The sequence below is a fragment of the Chenopodium quinoa genome, unplaced genomic scaffold, assembly GCF_001683475.1.
Source record: "Chenopodium quinoa cultivar QQ74 unplaced genomic scaffold, ASM168347v1, whole genome shotgun sequence".
Classification (NCBI taxonomy): domain Eukaryota; kingdom Viridiplantae; phylum Streptophyta; class Magnoliopsida; order Caryophyllales; family Amaranthaceae; genus Chenopodium; species Chenopodium quinoa.
The window spans coordinates 6,400,347-6,419,042 of NW_018743574.1; the positions used below are offsets into that span (position 1 = coordinate 6,400,347).

Below are 18,696 nucleotides of genomic sequence, written 5' to 3' on the forward strand. Positions count from 1 at the left end.
TTCTAGTCAATAATTATACAAGTTATAGCAAATAATTATACCATTAGGTCTCAAGTCTTGTCATTTACATTGGGTCACTTGTACCTTTAAAGGGGCATCGTGGGCTCACTTAATACAAGGCCCATGATTGGATTGTGATTTTGGCACTAGTGAAAGATAATCTTCACTTAAAAGTCCAAAGAAAGATGGCATTGATATGATTTATGCAAAAAGCCAAAACTTTAAAGAGAGGATAAATATACAACGTATACAATTAATTTATATTTCAAATCCTTATACTTTGACCTCAATTTGTAAGACAAATTATTATAAAGGGACCATTAAAGTACCTTTTGAATATTACTTCCAGACAAATAATAACAAATATAAGAGTAAAGAGTTGATGACAAGAATAGGAGTCCATTAATTATATTCTCCAAATATATATTTTAGACTATTCCACAAAATAATGACAAGTACGTAATTTCTTAGATACAAATATACAATACGTAACCGCAGTTAGCTAAGAGGAAAAAATAAACAAAAAGACGATCAATGGCATTACGCAACAATATCTAATAATGTTGGTAGCTAAGACTATGATGAAGACAGTTACAGCACAAAAGTAACAAAAGCAGATAATTAGACAAAAAATAAACTATCTGATGAAGTGATAATTAAACAAAAGACAAGAAATTTTAAAAAATGTCAATCATACATACAACGTAACACTTTCAATTTATCTCTAAGTAATCTACAATGCTTTGTCAGCCATACATTAGTACCAAGCAACAGTTAAGGACCATAATAATATGGTGGAGGAGTTGGTGGTGAATTTGATGTTATTTTTTCTAGAACGTGGAGGGCTTCTTTCATTGATGGTCTTTTTTGTGGCACATGTGAAATACAATTGTACCCTAACTTTAAACAACTTAACAATGCCTCCTCATTACCTTCCAAGTCACCTCGAATCGTGGGGTCCGCCATCCGGAGCATCCGTGTTCGATCCTCCAACCCGACTGCCAATTCGGCTAAAACGGGTGGACCATACTCATCCGATATCACAACCTTTCCTGTTATTAGTTCAAGTAACACTACCCCGAATGAGTAAACATCCCATTTTGAGCTCGGCTTAAGGCTCCGTAATGATTCGGGTGGGTGGTACGGTGAAACGGACCCAATGGAGCTTGTACTCGGGCTTGGGGTGGCTCCCACTGAATAGTCTTGGAAGCTGTCCCTGGAGGCTGTGGATCTTTTGCTACCAAAATGACGGGTCGATCCGCCGGGTATGCACCCGAATTTACCCATTGAGAGCCTTTCAAGCCCAAAATCACTAATCTTGGGCTCCATGTCTACGTCGAGGAGTATGTTATTGGGCTTGAGGTTACCATGTACGTGCTTCTTTTCGTGGATAAAATTTAGCCCGCGGGCTATCCCTTTTGCTATCTTTAGCCGAACCCCCCATGGTATATGGCTTGGTGAAGAGCCAGTTTTCCCTGGAATTTTCAGATCAACCATTAGTCAAACAAATTTATAATATTGTGTTTAATAAATCATAATTAAATTAGTTAAGAAAAAATGGGAAAAAAGTATGTCGTAAAAAAATATTAAGTAGATCAAGAACACTCCAAGTCTGACCTTAAGAATAATGACGTCAATGAAGTTATGTAGTTTTTAAGTCAACTTGTAAACACGTTTTACGTTTTCATTGGCGAGTCAAATTAATTAATCACAAGTAGTTCACATAATCACATTGATCAACTTTAAAAAAATCATGCATTACACACATAATTGTGCATTCCTAAGATAATGACATTGATTAATTGAATAGTTGCTCTCATAGAGTCCAACTTTAGGCAAATTCTCATAATAGTTTAATATATACTCAGGGAACTTTTTTCCATTTTGAAGGAATTAGTAACTTTACTCTTTCGAAAATAATTTACTTTAAATGTTTCACAATAAATTAGTGCGATACCACAAAAGACTAACAGAGTATCATGCACAATACAATTAGTCAATTACGAGTACTCAACTAAAAGTTCTGCATATTATACTACTATTAGCCAGAGTGACCACTGATCAGAACTCCAGAAGCCAGAAAGTTACTATTTTGGGTAATAATTAAACAGATTTTTACAAACAAACTTGTATGATTACAAAAATGTTACTGTATAAGGTATTGGTACAATGCATGAGAACAAAGTAGATGAATGCAAAGGAGACCCACCCCAATCTATTAATATCACTTGTCCACAATTGTAACTTCTCAACTACGAGTAGTTCTATAAACAAGTTAAAAATAATGACATGACGTACCAATAACAAAACCTATACAGTGTGAAATATTATTTGATCTACAATGAGAAAAAAACACAATAACTCTGAATTCCTCCAACAGTATTCATAAAGACCCCCCGAACCCCTAGGCCCCAATAAGAGTTAATATGCCACTGAAGTGTGAACCTAAAAAACAGAAATTGTACAGAAACCAGCCAAGAAGTCTGTGGATAAATAATTCCTCCGTTGCGTTAATAAACAAGTAATGTATCATTTATTCTAACATTATCGTTGTTGTTAATGTACAACTTTTAACTATTTATATCTTTAATTATTTATTAGGACTAATATTTTTATCATTTGTGTTTAAACATAAGAGAAACACACGTATAAAGTCAAAGTCGAAAGTTAATTGTAGGACATATGATAAGTGTGGGTGATGATGGGACCAAATAAAACAGCCAGGCAACGCTATGTACATGAGAGTTTACACATGGAAGATGAAGTATTTAATTTGACTCTTATCAGCATTTGAAATTACGAAAGGCTTCCGTTACAACTACTCCACCACCCCTTGTTTCCACCCTCGAATCTATTGCATTGGCCCCTCTACCAATTTTTGGCCCGGTTTCCCCACTTTTATTTAACTGATCTTTACATATTGTATGGGATTTTTTTTTAATTTGTTGAAAAGGACCCTTTAATTTGGACTAGCTCTTAATTATAATCCCTCAATCTTTGATTGACCCCTTGAGAATTTTGAGCATTGGAGGCCGACAATTATTCATGCCTATTGACACTCCATTAGTAAGCACTCATGGACCTCTACGACTTGAATCTTGAATTATGATCGAGTCAATCACATTCATGTATGTTCCCTTTTTCCTATTTTCATAATTGAGCAATCATTCCATTGTATAAGGACAAGAGTGTGCTCCATACTCTAAAGTCGAGTCATTACACTAACTAAGCTAATCGGTGAGCTCTTATAATTCTATAATTTTGAGCCAAAACATACACAAGGACAAAAAACACATAACATCAAAATAATTTGAAACAGATGTCCATACACCTGAAACACCAAATAGGTTCAAAACATCTCATATGGCGTAGTATAATGAGAACCACATCATGAAACATGGAATAAAATTAATTTCATGCACATAATTTTTCTTCTTAAATCATGAAGTTTGAACCACTCAACCACATTCGTAATAATTCCTTCCTACTTTATAGTTAGTTCCCTAGCTAGTAAACCATCCAAAAAGTACTGCGCCTACTGAGTAGCAAATAATTAAATAGATACTTCATGGCTAGCATCAATTAGCGCATCTGAAAATTAATTCTGTAGCTAGCTATATTGTCATAGGCTATAATACTTAAACATAACTTGATTAACCTCAAATTATATAAAGCGAGACTAGTTAAAATACTCTATTCATTTAATTATTACGAGTATTCAAAAAAAAAAAAAAAAGCCATGAAAGTATGCACATTTGCTCAGTAAATGTAATAACTCCGTACGACACCATGCATGATGCATTGCTCAAAAAATGACTCAAGAATGCAAAGAGAAGGAATAAGAAGAAAAAAATAGTACTCACTGTAACGGGCGTTGGCCAGGCTGCCATTAGAAACATACTCGTAGATTACGAGCTTCTCATCGGACCCCCAATAAAACCCGCGAACCTTAACCAAATTCGGGTGAACCATCTTCGCAATGGCTCGAACATGACCCTCGAACTCCTTGAATTTTTCCACACTGTTTGATTCCCCAACTCTTCTAACTGCTAAAACAGTGCCATCTTCTAGAACTGCCTTGTACATTATACTTGTACCACTTGCTCCTAAAATATATGCTGACGCTTTTAACAGTGTCTCTAGTTCCAACTCTCTTTCTCCTCCTCCTCCACCGTCTACTGTAACTAACTGTCCTTGCTGCTGCTGCTGCTGCCGCCGCTCGTTATCTCTGTCCTCGGACCCGGATTCCGAGTCATTATCATCTTCATCATCTTCATTGTCGTCACTTTTACTTTTCCTTAGACAAGACCACTTGGCTATACCTTTAGAATCTGACAACGACGACGAACTTGAAGTTGATGACAAATGATCATCTCTTGTAGCTCTTATTATCGCCGCGGTAGTTGGACTTCTATTATTCAGAGTTTTAGCATTATTAATAGTAGTGTTTTTATTATTCTTCTTTCTTTTACACACGTAGAGGAACACCATGGCGAGGATAGCAATCCCTGTAAAATCACCAACAACAATGGCGGCGATTACATGAGGCCGAAGCCCATGATCTTTCTTCTGTGATGGGCCGTTTTCATGATTTGGGCCCATGTCTGGTGAGCTGGCAAAGGATTTGGGAATGGCGGCAAAAGCGGGCGGTGGAATAGGCTGACTTGGGGACGGAGTTGGGCTTGCAGGGATTTGACATGGGTTGCCTGATGGGGGCCCACAAAGATCCGGATTACCGGCGAAGGAATCTCTCTCTTGAGAAAGTAATACATTGGAATCCGGAATTTCGCCGGTTAAATTATTAAAGGAGAAATCTAAAGTCGCATTTTCCGGTATTTTGTTACCGAAATCCGGAGATATTTCGCCGGTTATCCGGTTATTAGAAAGGTTAAAAATCTGGAGTTTTTCTCCTCCTAAATCAACGGGAAGTGACCCGTTTAATGAGTTGGAGGATAAATCCATGACCCGAACCCGGTCAAACCCGCCCGGAATATTGCCGGTAAATTTGTTCCTTCTTAGAGAAACCGAGCTAAGATTCTTTAACGTCCCAAGATTCCTCGGAATATTCCCGGCGAGGGCATTTTCGGAAACGTCAAGAACTTCCAAGCTTCGTAATCCTCCGATCTCAATAATTTCCCCGGAGAATGAATTATTTGACACGTCAAGGACACGGAGGTCTGGTAGACTGAAGAGCGAGTCCGGGATTGACCCGTTGATTGAATTTGAGGATAAATTTAGGGTTTGGAGGTGATCAATGAGGCCGAGATCGGCCGGTAATGATCCTAGAAGTTGGCATCCAGGAAGGGACACTCCTACTACGCGAGGAGTATCACCCTGACCTAAGAGTGTAAAATTAAAAGAACTACAGGTGACGCCACGCCATAAACATGGTGTGGCGTCATTAAAGTTCCATGACTCTAAGACGTTTAATGGGTCATCTAGAATGGTGTATTTGAAAGAAAGAAGGAGAACACCATCTGAATTTAGACTAGAAGAGTAGTGAATATTTGAGACACAAATGGAGAGTAGTAGTATGATGATTGATGTTGCCCTCATTTCATCATCTTTTGTAACAATTATTCCTCATCTTTGGGATTTTTGACAGAAAATGTTTACAGAAAATTTCTTAAAAAATGAAATTTAGAAGAAAAAGAATGGGGGAGAATATTTGTAAGGGGAGTGAGATTTATTATGGGATGGCAGTAGAGAGCATGTGATAGGAATTTGTATTATGAACAAAAGAAACACAGCTCACACTGGTTAACTAGCCCAAATAAGCTTGCTTTATTTTTATTTAGTTTTATTATTATATTATTAGTACTACTTTTTTCTTTTTAATACTCTAATTATTAATTAATATAACACTACTTCCCTTTACATTGCTGAAAAGGGGTATGTAATAAATTATATACATGTCCCTACTTCAATTCTTGGTATGAATGCAAGAAGGAAAAATGATTATAATTTGACAGACTATCATACTTACTACTACCACCAGTGCAGCTCATTTTAGTATGAGAGCTGAAGGTGAGACTTTCGGTGGACTTCTAAATAATTGTGATAAATGTATTTAATACGAGTAGTAATCTCTCGTTTTTTTACGGTTCTTTTTATGAGTGTTTGATTTTTCTGTGAGATAATCACTGTTCAACTAAGAAAAATTACTCCGTATTAGAAACGATGGCATAACAATGCTAAGCTAGTTATACATTTGTTACGTGTAGCTTGACTTTTTTGTGAGACAATCACTGTTCAACGAACAAAAAAAAACTACTTCATTTAAAACGATGGCATAGAAACACTAATCTAGAGTGATACATTTGTTACGTGTAGCTCAATTCATTTACATTGCCAATGAACTACGTCAATAGCCTATCTATCAGTAGTTGGATCGTTGTCATAACCAATCATAAACCACTATTATCACACTTAAAGTAGTGAGCGTGACTATTGAGCTATTATTATATAATTGCGGAGGCACAAATTAAATGAGAGATCCAGATATAATTAGATCCACCTGGTTTGATTTAAATCTAAGGTGCTCTAATCTATCAAATAACAACTAGTTGAACTTAACCTATACTACAAATTAAACACTTGGCATGTTTCGTAGCCTGTACGTTGTAGCTAGCAAGATTATAATAACGCTCGAGTAGTACGGCCATAACATGCCATAATGTCTTTCAATCTTTCGCTAATCTTTTGTTTGTCTTTGGTCATCTTTGTTGGCCCATTACTTAAATTTACTGTCACTTTGATAGCGAATAAGTAGTTGGAATCAGGACATAAATTTAAATTTCTTGTTGTCGACGGTCTGATATGATGATGAAGGATGTAAACATATATATTATGTATTTCTTTAATTTATGAATCTCAGTTGTTAGATACTAACAAATCACAAGGCATACACTCTGTATGAAAAATAGTAGTTAAAGTTTTCAGGGTAATACATACTCAAACTTTACAATCAAATTTCGTTTACATCACTTTGTAGTTATATACATTTTTGACGTAGTTGATCAATTAGAATATTCAACATTTTTGATGTAGATCAATGTCAATCGAATTTTTGTGTTCAAACCATAAATTATTAGAGGGGTTTGTTGCAGTCGAGATTCAGTGAAAGTTTTGTAAGCTATAGGTTTGGGAGGAGGCATAAATCAGCCACATGACGTAGACTTAGATCATATGAATTACAGCATGACAAAAAACACATTAATATATAGGTTAATAAATAGAGGTTGCAAAGCTATAATGATAAGATAATTATATAAAATCATAATTAGTGGTACGTAACACATTATTTATTGATGTTTGTATGTTTTATATAACCAGCAAGTTTCTAACTAATAGAATCTATTATGGACGTTATGGTCGGATCTAAGTTGTCGTCGTCAATTGATCACATGCTGATCATGAGGGAGTAAGGGGAGTAACTGCACAGATTTGGTTAATTAGTCAATTAGTATTTCCGATTATTTCTTACATTATGTTTTTTTATTATACAAGTATTATTTGTTACGATCAAATAAATAAATAATGCTTATTAATAAATAAGTTTAAAAGTTAAAATTGCACATGAAGGTTAAGAGAGGTAGTACCATTTTAAATGTCAAAGACAATCTTCTTACACCAAAGAGGAATTCAATTTGATATCTCCTTCTAATTTGGGTAACATAATCTTACCATGCCCTAATCTATGTCTAGATGTGTAAATAAGCAAAAGCTTTCATATGATGATAAATTATACAAGTATTTATTTCATCATATTATACGGAGTATTTATTTATTTTGTACAACTATATGGGGTATTAAAGATACTGAAAATAAATTTAAAACTTGAAAATTTGTTTAGTTGTTGACATGATAAATATTGTATAGATTTTAATCATGTTGTTGACCCATCTAAAACTATTTATTTTATTTAACTAAACAAGTTTTATACAATTAGAGCTTTTCTACTATTCCAAAAAAAAAAAAAAATAGAGCTTTTCTACTATTTGTAATATATATGCTCCTTAAATCAGTAACATAGATCGATCTTAATTATTCAAATATAATTTTATGAATGGGATATGTAGAAAAGAGTTATACTTCTTGTTTTGTTATGCTTTGTCTTGTTTAAAGTTAATACCTCATACGACTATACGAGGTGGAATAAACTACGTACGTAGTATTAATAGTGTATTGATTGTTATCAAATCTAGCTATTTCAGTACTTCAATCCAAATAATTTTGTGGCTTTTAATTTGTTTCATGTTATTTTTGTTGACCTTACTGCTTTACAGCAACATCATGTATAATACATTAAACTAATTGTACAAGGTGGTCTGGCATAAATTAGCACTTCCTTGCTCCATTTCTTATCTTATACTTCATATTACATTTGACTTTTGTTTGAATCCGAAAATTATGTGAAATTCAATGTCAAAAAAAAAAAAAGAAAAGAAAATTATGTGAAATTTGATAGAAAATGAAAGGACGAAATTGAAAAAATTGTTTCTTTACTTTCCTTCTCGATCTTTTATTTTACCTTTCTTTTTTCCCCCTTCCCTTCTGATCCTTTACTACTGTTGAACCAAACAAAACCTTATGGTCTAAATACATATCTTCTTTATTAGAAGTTCGATAACAATTGTTGATATAAATTATAGTAAAAAAAATTTTAAAGTTGACCCTGAAATAATTAAGTCAAAATATAACAAACAAAAAGGAAGGGAGGGAGTATAAAAATTTTGAGTACAAGAAATTGAATTTCCTATTTATTGGAACTTTTATAAACAATACAAGAACTTTGAAAAAGTGTAAAGCTATGAAAGTAAAACTTACAAAGATCTCAATAATTTCACATCTAAGAAGTGATATATATAATGGCTATTACTTCTAAGCTAAGTTTCATGCTTTTTTTAATAGATGCTTATTTAGTTATGATACCAATATAATGCGTTACATTCTATACTTACTTTATTTAATTTTTATTTATACTTCGTATAATTTTTTACCATAATCTAAATGTAATTATAGACGCACTTTGATAATAAAGCCAAAAACCTAATCTGCTAATTGATTATATATCATAGATACCATCGATCGATCATGTTACTTTCATTTCATTTCATTTGTAAAACTTGTTTACCATTTTGGCATTTATAGCTTTGAGCCTTTGATTAATATCATAACAAACATTACTAGGTCGTCTTAATTATTATATACTTCAGTCCATATGATATACTACATACTATTATTAAGATTTAACATAATATATTCTGCATATTTATCCTGCGTGTCACGGAAAACAAAAACAATAAAACAAGGGGAAAATGTTAAAATGTATAGGTCATCACTCGTCATCTTTCTTGATTTGTTTCTCTAATTGCATATGATTAAAGAATCTTCATTAGCAGCCTTTCTGTACTAAGTACATACTACTATCATATATTATAATATAATCAATCTTTTAATTAACATACTATTAAGAAGTAATTACCTTTATTTCATACAGAAAAGATCTAAGCTAGATACGAAAACCTAGGTCAGTTAATCTTAATTAAGATATTTATATACGCCAATTGGTTAATTGTACCTAAATAGTTAAGCATCTTTTCAATAACCAAAGTAACATAGTACTCTAGTGACCTTTTAAATTACATGCACTTTGGCATCATGGAAAAAATTCCAAACCTGAAAAAGAGGATGCATAACTCCTTTTTCTTTATTTTTATGTCTAATCTTATCTTACTCGCATATTATCATCAACGCCAAAAGAAATTGGCAAGGAAAAGCACAAAGCATAGGTTCTTTAAGAAAAAATAAATTGTAAATATGCGAAAGGCCATCGCAATAGATCCGCAACCACAAAGGCATAATACAAAATTTGTATTTAGATGATCGATTGATGTATATGCAATGTATGTAGAGTATGTTAATTCTTTACGTATATTCCGTTCAAGTAAATATCTATTTTCTTGTTAATTGATTAAAGTCTTGAGAGATGATTTTCAAAATATGAGATTAAATCCCAGCAATTTACTACGAGTATTAAAATTATAAACTTGCTTGTCCATCATGTCACATAGATACCTCACACAAGAGATTGAAGCTTGGAAAGAAAGAATTCTTTGATGCTAATTGTAGATTCTTGGATCCCGATCATAGATGGAGAATGGATAGAAAATCATTCAATGGAGAAACAGAAAGACGACCACCTCCTATCCCTTTGTCGGGGGATGAGATAGTAGAAGCCTTTGATGGTGTTCCGAATGTGATATTTGGGAAGAAGAGAAAGAGAACCAAAAGATACTTGTTTGGCCAATGGAAGAAGTTTAGTACCTTCTTTAGACTCCCTTATTGGAGTAAGCTTTTGGTAAGGCATAACTTAGATGTGATGCATATTGAAAAAAATATTTGTGATAGTATCTTAGCAACTGTACTTGATATTCCTAATAAGACAAAGGACACTTTGAACGTACGAAAGGATTTGTTGAAGTTGAACATGCATGAGAAATTGAGACCTATCAAGATAGGTGATAAATATGCCATTCCTAGAGCTCTTTATCAATTGACATTGCTTGAGAGGCGTAGAGTATCGGAGTGGTTGTCTAAGGTTAAAGTGCCAGATGGTTACTCTTCTAACATAGCTCGATGTGCAAGTGTAGAAGATGGAAAAATCTCGAACATGAAGAGCCATGATTGTCATGTTTTTATGCAAGATTTGCTTACACCGGCATTTCAAGGCATTTTGCCTAAGCAAGTGTTAGAACCTTTGGTTGAGCTAAGCTTGTTTTTTAAGCAATTGTGCTCCAAAACTCTAAAAATTGATGTGTTGGAGCGATTGGAAAAGAGTATTGCAATAACTCTTTGTAAGCTTGAAAAGGTGTTTGTTCCATCGTTCTTTGATATTATGGTTCACCTCCCAATCCACTTGGCTACTGAGGCCAAGCTTGCTGGGCCAGTGCAATATCGTTGGCAATATCGATTTGAAAGGTAATCTTATAGCTCATCTACATTAATATGTGATTGTTTAATTTGTGGCATCATTTAATAAGGTTTTTTCTCGTAGGGAAATGTACATTAATATGTGATTTGAAAGGTTGAAGGCCGACTATTTTTCAAATCGCAAATCTTTATTAGAGGCGGAGCATGCTTGCCCACCTTCAATAAAACTTGAACAATGGAAGTGGCTTGTTTATAACTATTGGAGCTCTCCTAAACAAAAGGTAAGTTATGGGAATGCTCTTGTAATCAGAATTCTGCAAAGAAGATTGTTTTCTTCCCCTTTACTAATCCTATATGTTGTTTTGTAATCTGTAGGAAAGGAGCGAGAAGAATCGAGCAAATGCTCTTGCAAAGAAGATCAAGTCGGCATGTGGTGCGAAATCAACAGCTCGCATAATTTATGAATTGGTGAGTATAAGTTATTGTTAATGTCTGTCTCTGTCTCTGTCTTAGCTGAATCTGTTCTTGGCTGAATTTGTCTCTGTCTTAGCTGCTGTGACTCTGAAACTCTGCTGACTTGATCTTACTGATGTACCGCATTACAGCTAGACTAATTTATGAATTGGTGAGTATAAGTTGTTGCTCTTATGCGTGACACTCCTAAATAAATTATGAAAATAGTCAAAGTAAATCTAGGTAGTTTGATGTTGTAGAATTAAGCAGTTTCAAATTGTATCAGAAAACAGAAATTAATAAGTGTATGTATATGATTTGATAGGAACTTGAGGCGTAAGCTTGTGAAAATGAGAATGAGGTCACCGAAATTAATGGTTCTAGTTCAAACGTCACCTCATCCCAAGCTAAAGATGATCCCATGTATTTAAAGTTATGGGAGAAGTCAAAGAGGTATATTGAATATTTGTCTAATGCACGAACACTTCATTTTTCTTTATACTAAAATTCTGACTTTGTTTTATCTTGTAAGGCATAAAAATGGGAAGTTTGACGATGAGGCCGAGGAGAAGTTCAAGGAATTAAAGGAGTTGCATGAGAAGGAAATTGGTGAAAAGGGGGTTGATAATCTTACTCTTGAAGAAGCTTATGTGAAGGTTCTTGGACATCGTTCAGGTTATGCCCGAGGTTTAGGCAAAGGGCACCCGGTGTCATCTAAAGATGGAAAGATAGGAAGAGCTGAGCTGGAACAAAATGTTGAAAAACTACAAAATGAAAATAATATTATGCGAGCTGAATTGGAAGCGTCTAAGAAGAAACAAGAAGACCTAGAACAAAAGCTTCGGTTAATCATGGAGAAGATTGGCCTTTGTTTCGGGTGAAAACAATGGGACCTTGCCGGAGGTCCGCTGAAACGGAGAAGACTGGATTCGGTCCAAGTTATGTTGGGCCGAAGGTTTCCTGCACAGTAAACACACGTAAACTAGCCTCGGGGGTGTTGCCGAGGAAGGCCCCTCCGATGCTAAAGTCAGTACAATGTGTAGAAAGAGAACAATATGCCAGAGAATTTGTTGCTTGAGGCTTTATTTGAGTATATGAGAATATATGAATCTATGAAAATATATGAATCTGTCAATGTATATCTGAATGTATGAATATTGATGGCTTTTATACCTCTTCATACATGGAGAGGTTGGGCCTTAGCCCAATTGGCTTGCTTTGAGGGCTGACCTTTGACTTTAGCACAATTGGAGAGTTGAACCTTGACCTTGGGCTTTTAATTGGATCATTTAATGCCTAGGCCCAATTGGACTAAATTGGACCCAAACAACTTGCCCCCCAGACCCGATTTGGAAGGATGACGGGTCGGGTTTGATTTAATTCAGAAAAGGAGGGAAGTAAATGATTTAATTAATCCAAAAATTTGAATTTAAACCGTAATTAATGAGATAACAACTGTTAAGGCGGATGATGGTGGAAGTTGGACGGATAATGGGCAGTTTAATCGCAAGGTCGTGTGTTTAACGGTTACTTAGTGGGGTATTTAAGAGAAATTGAAACGCGGACTCCCCGTATCCCATTCCTGGAGATATAAACAGAGGCGCGTCATCTCTCCTCACTTATTCACCAACACAAACCCAGAATTCTCGAGAGAAACCAAGAACCCGCATCAAAACTTCGCAAATTCCCCGAGCATTAAGCTTAGAAACTGAGACTTGCCACTACGAACTCGTAAATCGGCAACTTTCGCTTCAGATTAAGGTAAATTCTTTTGATTTCAGTTTATTTTTCTTCGAATTCGAACTCCTTCCCCTTTTTTTTCGACTTTTTTCTTCGAAATAATCAATGGCAAGAGGAGTTAGAGGTAGAGCCCTTGCTCCAAGAAGAGCAAGGCCAATTCCCGATCCTAGGAACAGGATTGGGACCTGGAATGGACAAAGGCCAGAGTCTGACCCTGCTGAAGGGATTAGGGCGACTCCAATTTCCTCGGCTCCTCCTCAGAGAACGGAGGGGCCGAGCGCTTCTGGACGGGACGATGAAGTTCCCGTTGTCCTTTGGGATATCCTCCCCGGGTTTTCAGAGTGGGAGAATGCCGAAGTAGCTTCGGCCATGATAAAGAACCGCCCCTACTCATGGTGGGTGGAGAATGCCGAACAATATCGGTTTGCCGAGCAAATTGAGTTGCATTACGGCATTTTTGAAGCTGATGGGTATTGGTGCCGAATGCCCGCGGCATCCGATAGAATCCATCGTCCACCCCCGGGGTATGTGGGGGTGTACACAAGACAGCTTCAGTACGGGCTGAGGTTCCCTTTGGACGTGTTTGTCCGAGACTTGCTGATCCATTACAATATCTCCCTATGTCAGCTAACTCCTACCAGCATCCGAAGGGTGATGACATACCTATGGGTCTGCAAGTTCTTCAAGTATGTGCCGAACCTGCACTGCTTCAAAAAGCTTCATCGGCTAGTGCCAAATATTCAAAGTGGGCACGGAAGCCATGGTTCTGGGTGGTACCGGATTGAGTCCCAGCCCCAGTACCTAACCATGTGGCCGAACGACTCTTCAGACAAGGACTGGAGAGGTCAATGGATTTGGGTTAGGGCACCCACAGATCCGGGCCACCCTTGCGTCTTCAGCGCTCCCCGGTACCTTGCTGAGCCTGATCCCGACATGGGAAGTCTAGGTCCCCCCGCAGATAACGGGCCGGATCCGAACCTTGATCAACAACATATCTTCGGCAAGCTGCCGAACCGGGGGGGCAGCGGCCGAATGCAGCATATCCCGGAGACTTGGCTCCCCGATACGCATTATGTTTTCCAAGAGAACATGCTAGCAGCTGTTGGCCTCAGCCGAAAGTTTAAGGATGGTAAGCTTCTTCGGCTGGGGCCGAGGCTTTTTAATTATCTCTTTTTCTTCTCTCACTTCGCTTTTTTATGCTGTGCCAACCTATCTGAACTGACCCTTCCCCTTTTCTTTTTCAGAGCGGGACGAGACCAACGTTGGCATTAACTACGCTCGTCTTGGTGTCAACCGAGAACGAGTTGTAACTGATCGGGCCCCGTCTATCACTGAACCGAGGCATAGGGAAGTTCATCTAGATTCTTCCCACTTCCAAATTGAGGCTGTTGCTCTGTATCGGAGGCAGAAGCCTTGGTGGAAGAAGAGAGACCCCTGGTTTCAGCTGCTGGACGAAGAAGCTGAAGCTGCCCGTACAGCCGAAGAGGTTGCACGGGTTCTCGAAGCTTGCGAAGGAGGAGAAGGGTCCTCCAGAGCTGCTGAAGAAGAAGCTGCAGCTAGGACAGCTGAAGAAGACGAGGCTTTGCTGAAGACCTCGGTAAGCTTTCAGACTTAACTTTGTCTTTCTTCTTTTTTCTTTTTTTTTTTTTTTTTTTTTTTGTACTCACATTCTTCCTCCCCTCTGTCTGTTACAGTCTGAAGAGAGTAACAGACACAGAGAAGGGAAAGCCCTTGTTCGTCCCGAAGACCAAATACAAGAAGAGTCTTCAGACTCAGACATGGACGAGCAGCCTCTTCAGAAAAGGCGCCGAAGAATGGCCATCATCGGCCCTCATGACTTTCAGCGGAGGCCGATGACCATCGGCGTTGAAATAAGGGAACCCGAGGAAGGCAATGGATCGCCGAGGGTTCCCCGGCCACCACCCCAATCACCTCAAAAGACCCCTCCGCCACCTCCTGAGATGGAGGTGGATCAGAGAACTCCCGAATCTAAGGGAGGGGTCCAAGAAGAAATTCAGGAGAGTGCTGCTGAGCAAAAAAATAAGGATGCCGTGATGCCCAGTGCTGAGGGTTTCACGGCAGACATTGCAAGAGAGGTTGAGGCTTTCGTCCTCACCCCTGAAGAAGAAGGGGTCATAGTAATTGACTCTTCTGAGAAGGATGATGCTGAGCCATCCAAAGCTAAACAAGATCCATCGTCATCCTTTCCCTCCTTCCAGACTCTGCAATCTGGAGAAATGGGTTTCTCGGCCCCCCAAATTCCAATCCCAGATCACATCTGGGACCTCGTATGGGGTCAGAACCGTGAAGGTGCTGCAGCCTACTTCGGCGATTTTGCTGGCATGTCCGAAGTAGATAGGGCAAGAATCTGGTCGCTGAAGGCCACTGCTGGGATGGGCGAATCCAGCAGATCAGTTCCTGACCCAGCCAGGTCTAACCAACTGCTGATGATGCATGTGATTTTCCTTGCCTTTATTTCCTCTAAAATTCAGCTCTATTTTTATTCTTTTTTATTTTTTAACTTGTGCTCCTGTTTTCAGTTCGTGCACAATCAGACTCTCACTGTAGAGCTGATAGATACCCTACAAGATAGGGTAGACGCTGCCGAGCACGACAAGAAGGTAGCTGAAGAGGAATTAAAGCTTGCTAAGCTGAAGCAAGCAGCAGCTGAAGAGAAGCAGCAGAAGGGTGAGGAGTACGAGAAAAAAGCTGCTGAAGCCCTCAAAACCTTCTGCGACGCTATGGAGAAGGAAGTTTTTCCCCACTGATGGAAGGGGAAAAATTCCTCCAGGAGCACATGGGAGTGGACGTCTCCAAATTCAAGGTTGCCGTTGAGAACCGTATTCAGGAAGGAGCTGTTGCACAAGCTGAAGTGCAACAACGACTAGAAGCTCTTGAAGCCAGCAGAATGGCTGCTGAAGAGCTGCTCCAAGCCAGGGACGTCCAACTCTCAGAGGCTGCTGCTGCTGCTGAAGTTCAAAGAGCTAAACTCCATGAGGCTGAGGATCAACTGATGGCCAAAAAAGTAGAAGTGGCCCAGGCTCAGACAAAGGCTTCCCAAGTTCAGCAGGAGCTGAATGAGCTGAAAGGTTCCTCCTCCAAGCTCGCCGATGAGCTGAAGAAATCCAAGGAAGACTTGGAGGAGACCCAGAAGAAGTTGGCTGATGCTGAGGCTCTACTCAAAGTCCGTGTCTATACCCAGGAAGAATATGAATTGGGTTTCAGAAACGGGTTCAGAGTATGCCGAAGAGTCTGCCTTCATGCTGAGCCGAAGCTGGACTGGTCCCAATGTGCTGAATGGGTCCAGAATCCCGAAGACCCTCATATGAAGTATGCAACTCCAGTCGAAGCTGAAATTCTTAAGGCTGAGGAAGCCGAAGAGGAAGCTGAGAGAATGGAGTTGGAGGCTGAACAGAGGGAAAGGGAGGCTCGGCAGAGTGCAAAGCCTGCTTCTTCTGCTGCTGGGGCTGAGGCCACCATGGGGCTCAACAATTCTGATCAGTCTGATCCTCGGGCTGAAGCATAGGAACTCGGGCAGTCGTCTTCAGAATCTTGCGGTTCATCATGCGCTTAACTTTAGACTTGCCGCTTTCTGAATTTTTTGCCTTGTTTTTTGCTTCAGCTTGCCTTGTCGTACAACAGTTTATTTTTTTGCTTATGTACGTATTTCGACAGCTGTTATTTTCCGCTTGTGGGCGGCTGCCGATACAGTTTAATTGAACTTGTAGCTCAATTTCTGAGCATAAATTATTAATTTGATGCTCTTTTCTTCAGCTGCTTTGTTTTTGAATGCTTTACTGTTTCTTTCATTCTGTCGAACATAAACTTGCACTGATAGTGCTTCTTGCCCCCCCAGAAATTGAAGTATGGCTTCAGCTGAATAAACAATTTCTTCACTTCTTTAAAATGGGTATCCGAAACACAGGGCCAACTGAAGGCAGTGCTTCTGGAATACAAGTCTTACTGAAGATTGACTTCAGCTGAAAAATGGGTATCCGAAACACAGGGCCAACTGAAGGCAATGCTTCGAATATTAGCTTTCTGGGATACAAGGCTCAGTTAAGGCAATATCCCAGAATTGTCCATGGACTCATGACTTTGGAGAACAATCTTACTGAAGTTGGACTTCAGCTGAAAGACCTGTGTTCTTTAAAAGACGCATATCCGAAACACAGGGCCAACTGAAGGCAATGCTTCGGATAATGGCTTTCTGGGATACAAGGCTCAGTTAAGGCAATATTCCAGAATTGTCCATGGACTCATGTCTTTGGAGAACAAGTCTTACTGAAGTTGGAATTCAGCTGAAAGACCAGTGTTCTTTAAAAAGACGAGTTTTGTCAGCAATCTGAAACCCAGTTACCCGAAGGCGAAGGTTTCAGACGAGGCTGATTAAACAATTTTCAACTGTTGCTGTTATCCTTGATTTTCTGTCTATCTTTGAAAAATGGATACCCGAAACACAGGGCCAACTTAAGGCAATGTTTCGGATAATGGCTCTCTGGGATACAAGGCTCAGTTAAGGCAATATCCCAGAATTGTCCATGGACTCATTAGTTTGAGAGAACAAGTCTTACTGAAGTTTGACTTCAGCTGAAAGACCAGTGTTCTTTAAAAAGACGAGTTTTGTTAGCAATATGAAACCCAGTTACCCGAAGGCGAAGGTTTTAGACGAGGCTGAATAAAAAACCCTTAAAGAGTAGATAGAACAAAGAAAACTTTGAAAGGATAAAAAGTTGTAAACATTTATATAAATGGCGGCTCCAAGGCCTTTCATTAGTTCAAAATGTACTTATAAAGATTGTTCTGCCCCGAAGGGTTTACACATGATATTTTTTCAGTACATCAGCGTTCCAGTGATTTTTCAACTCAGTTCCATCCAACTGTCGAAGTCGGTATGTCCCTGGCTGAAGCTCATCATAAATTTCATAAGGTCCTTCCCATGCAGCTGAGAGTTTCCCATGGATCCGGCCTTTCTGAACTGCAGCAGCATTCCGAAGGACAAGGTCTCCAATTTTGAGAGGCCTTGCATGGACCCTTCGGTTATAAAATTTGCTGATTCTCTGCTTATAGGCGGCCATTCTGTCTCGGGTTGAGTCTCTTACTTCGTCGAGGAAATTGAGAGATTCCCTCATCAGTCGCTCATTCTCAGCTGAGAAGTGGTGCACTCGTAGGCTCTCAGAGCCAATTTCCACTGGAAGAACGGCTTTGGCACCATACACCAGCTCAAAAGGTGAATAGTCCGTTGCCTCTTTTTCAGTTGTCCGAAGGGACCAAAGGGTTCCTGGGAGCTCCTCCAGCCACTTGGACTTTTGATCTTCCACCCTCTTCTTGAGGGCATTTAAGATCTGTTTATTTGCAGCTTCGGCTTGTCCGTTACTTTGCGGGTGGCATACCGCTGAATATGCCAGTTTGATGCCGAACTGATCTGTATACCGCTTCAGCGGCAAGTTATCAAATTGCCTCCCATGATCGAAGACAAATACTCTCGGGATGCCAAATCGAGTGATGATATTCTGCCAGATAAATTTTCTGACAGTTTGCTCTGTAATGTTCGAGGCTGCTTCGGCT

General features: G+C 38.6%; 2 protein-coding genes across 4 annotated transcripts; one reads left to right on the forward strand and one right to left on the reverse strand.

Moving 5' to 3' along the window:
* Window positions 1–516: 516 nt before the first annotated feature.
* LOC110682354 (probable LRR receptor-like serine/threonine-protein kinase At4g37250) lies at window positions 517–5,803 on the reverse strand. Its single transcript, XM_021858683.1, has 2 exons — window positions 3,864–5,803; window positions 517–1,475 (listed from the first exon to the last, which is right to left on the reverse strand). Exons 1-2 carry the CDS (start codon window positions 5,554–5,556, stop codon window positions 775–777), a joined length of 2,394 nt encoding a protein of 797 aa, XP_021714375.1. The 5' UTR covers window positions 5,557–5,803; the 3' UTR covers window positions 517–774.
* Window positions 5,804–10,053: 4,250 nt separating this feature from the next.
* Window positions 10,054–12,284, forward strand: LOC110682355. 3 transcript variants are annotated; one of them, XM_021858685.1, is made up of 6 exons: window positions 10,054–10,983; window positions 11,090–11,216; window positions 11,311–11,403; window positions 11,486–11,560; window positions 11,714–11,841; window positions 11,921–12,284. In XM_021858685.1, exons 1-4 carry the CDS (start codon window positions 10,163–10,165, stop codon window positions 11,492–11,494), a joined length of 1,050 nt encoding a protein of 349 aa, XP_021714377.1. In that variant the 5' UTR covers window positions 10,054–10,162; the 3' UTR covers window positions 11,495–11,560; window positions 11,714–11,841; window positions 11,921–12,284. The 3 variants fall into 3 exon arrangements, with proteins under 3 accessions (XP_021714377.1, XP_021714376.1, XP_021714379.1); XM_021858684.1 differs by lacking the exon at window positions 11,486–11,560; XM_021858687.1 differs by lacking the exons at window positions 11,486–11,560; window positions 11,714–11,841; window positions 11,921–12,284 and having other exon boundaries at window positions 11,060–11,216; window positions 11,316–11,332.
* Window positions 12,285–18,696: the final 6,412 nt, after the last annotated feature.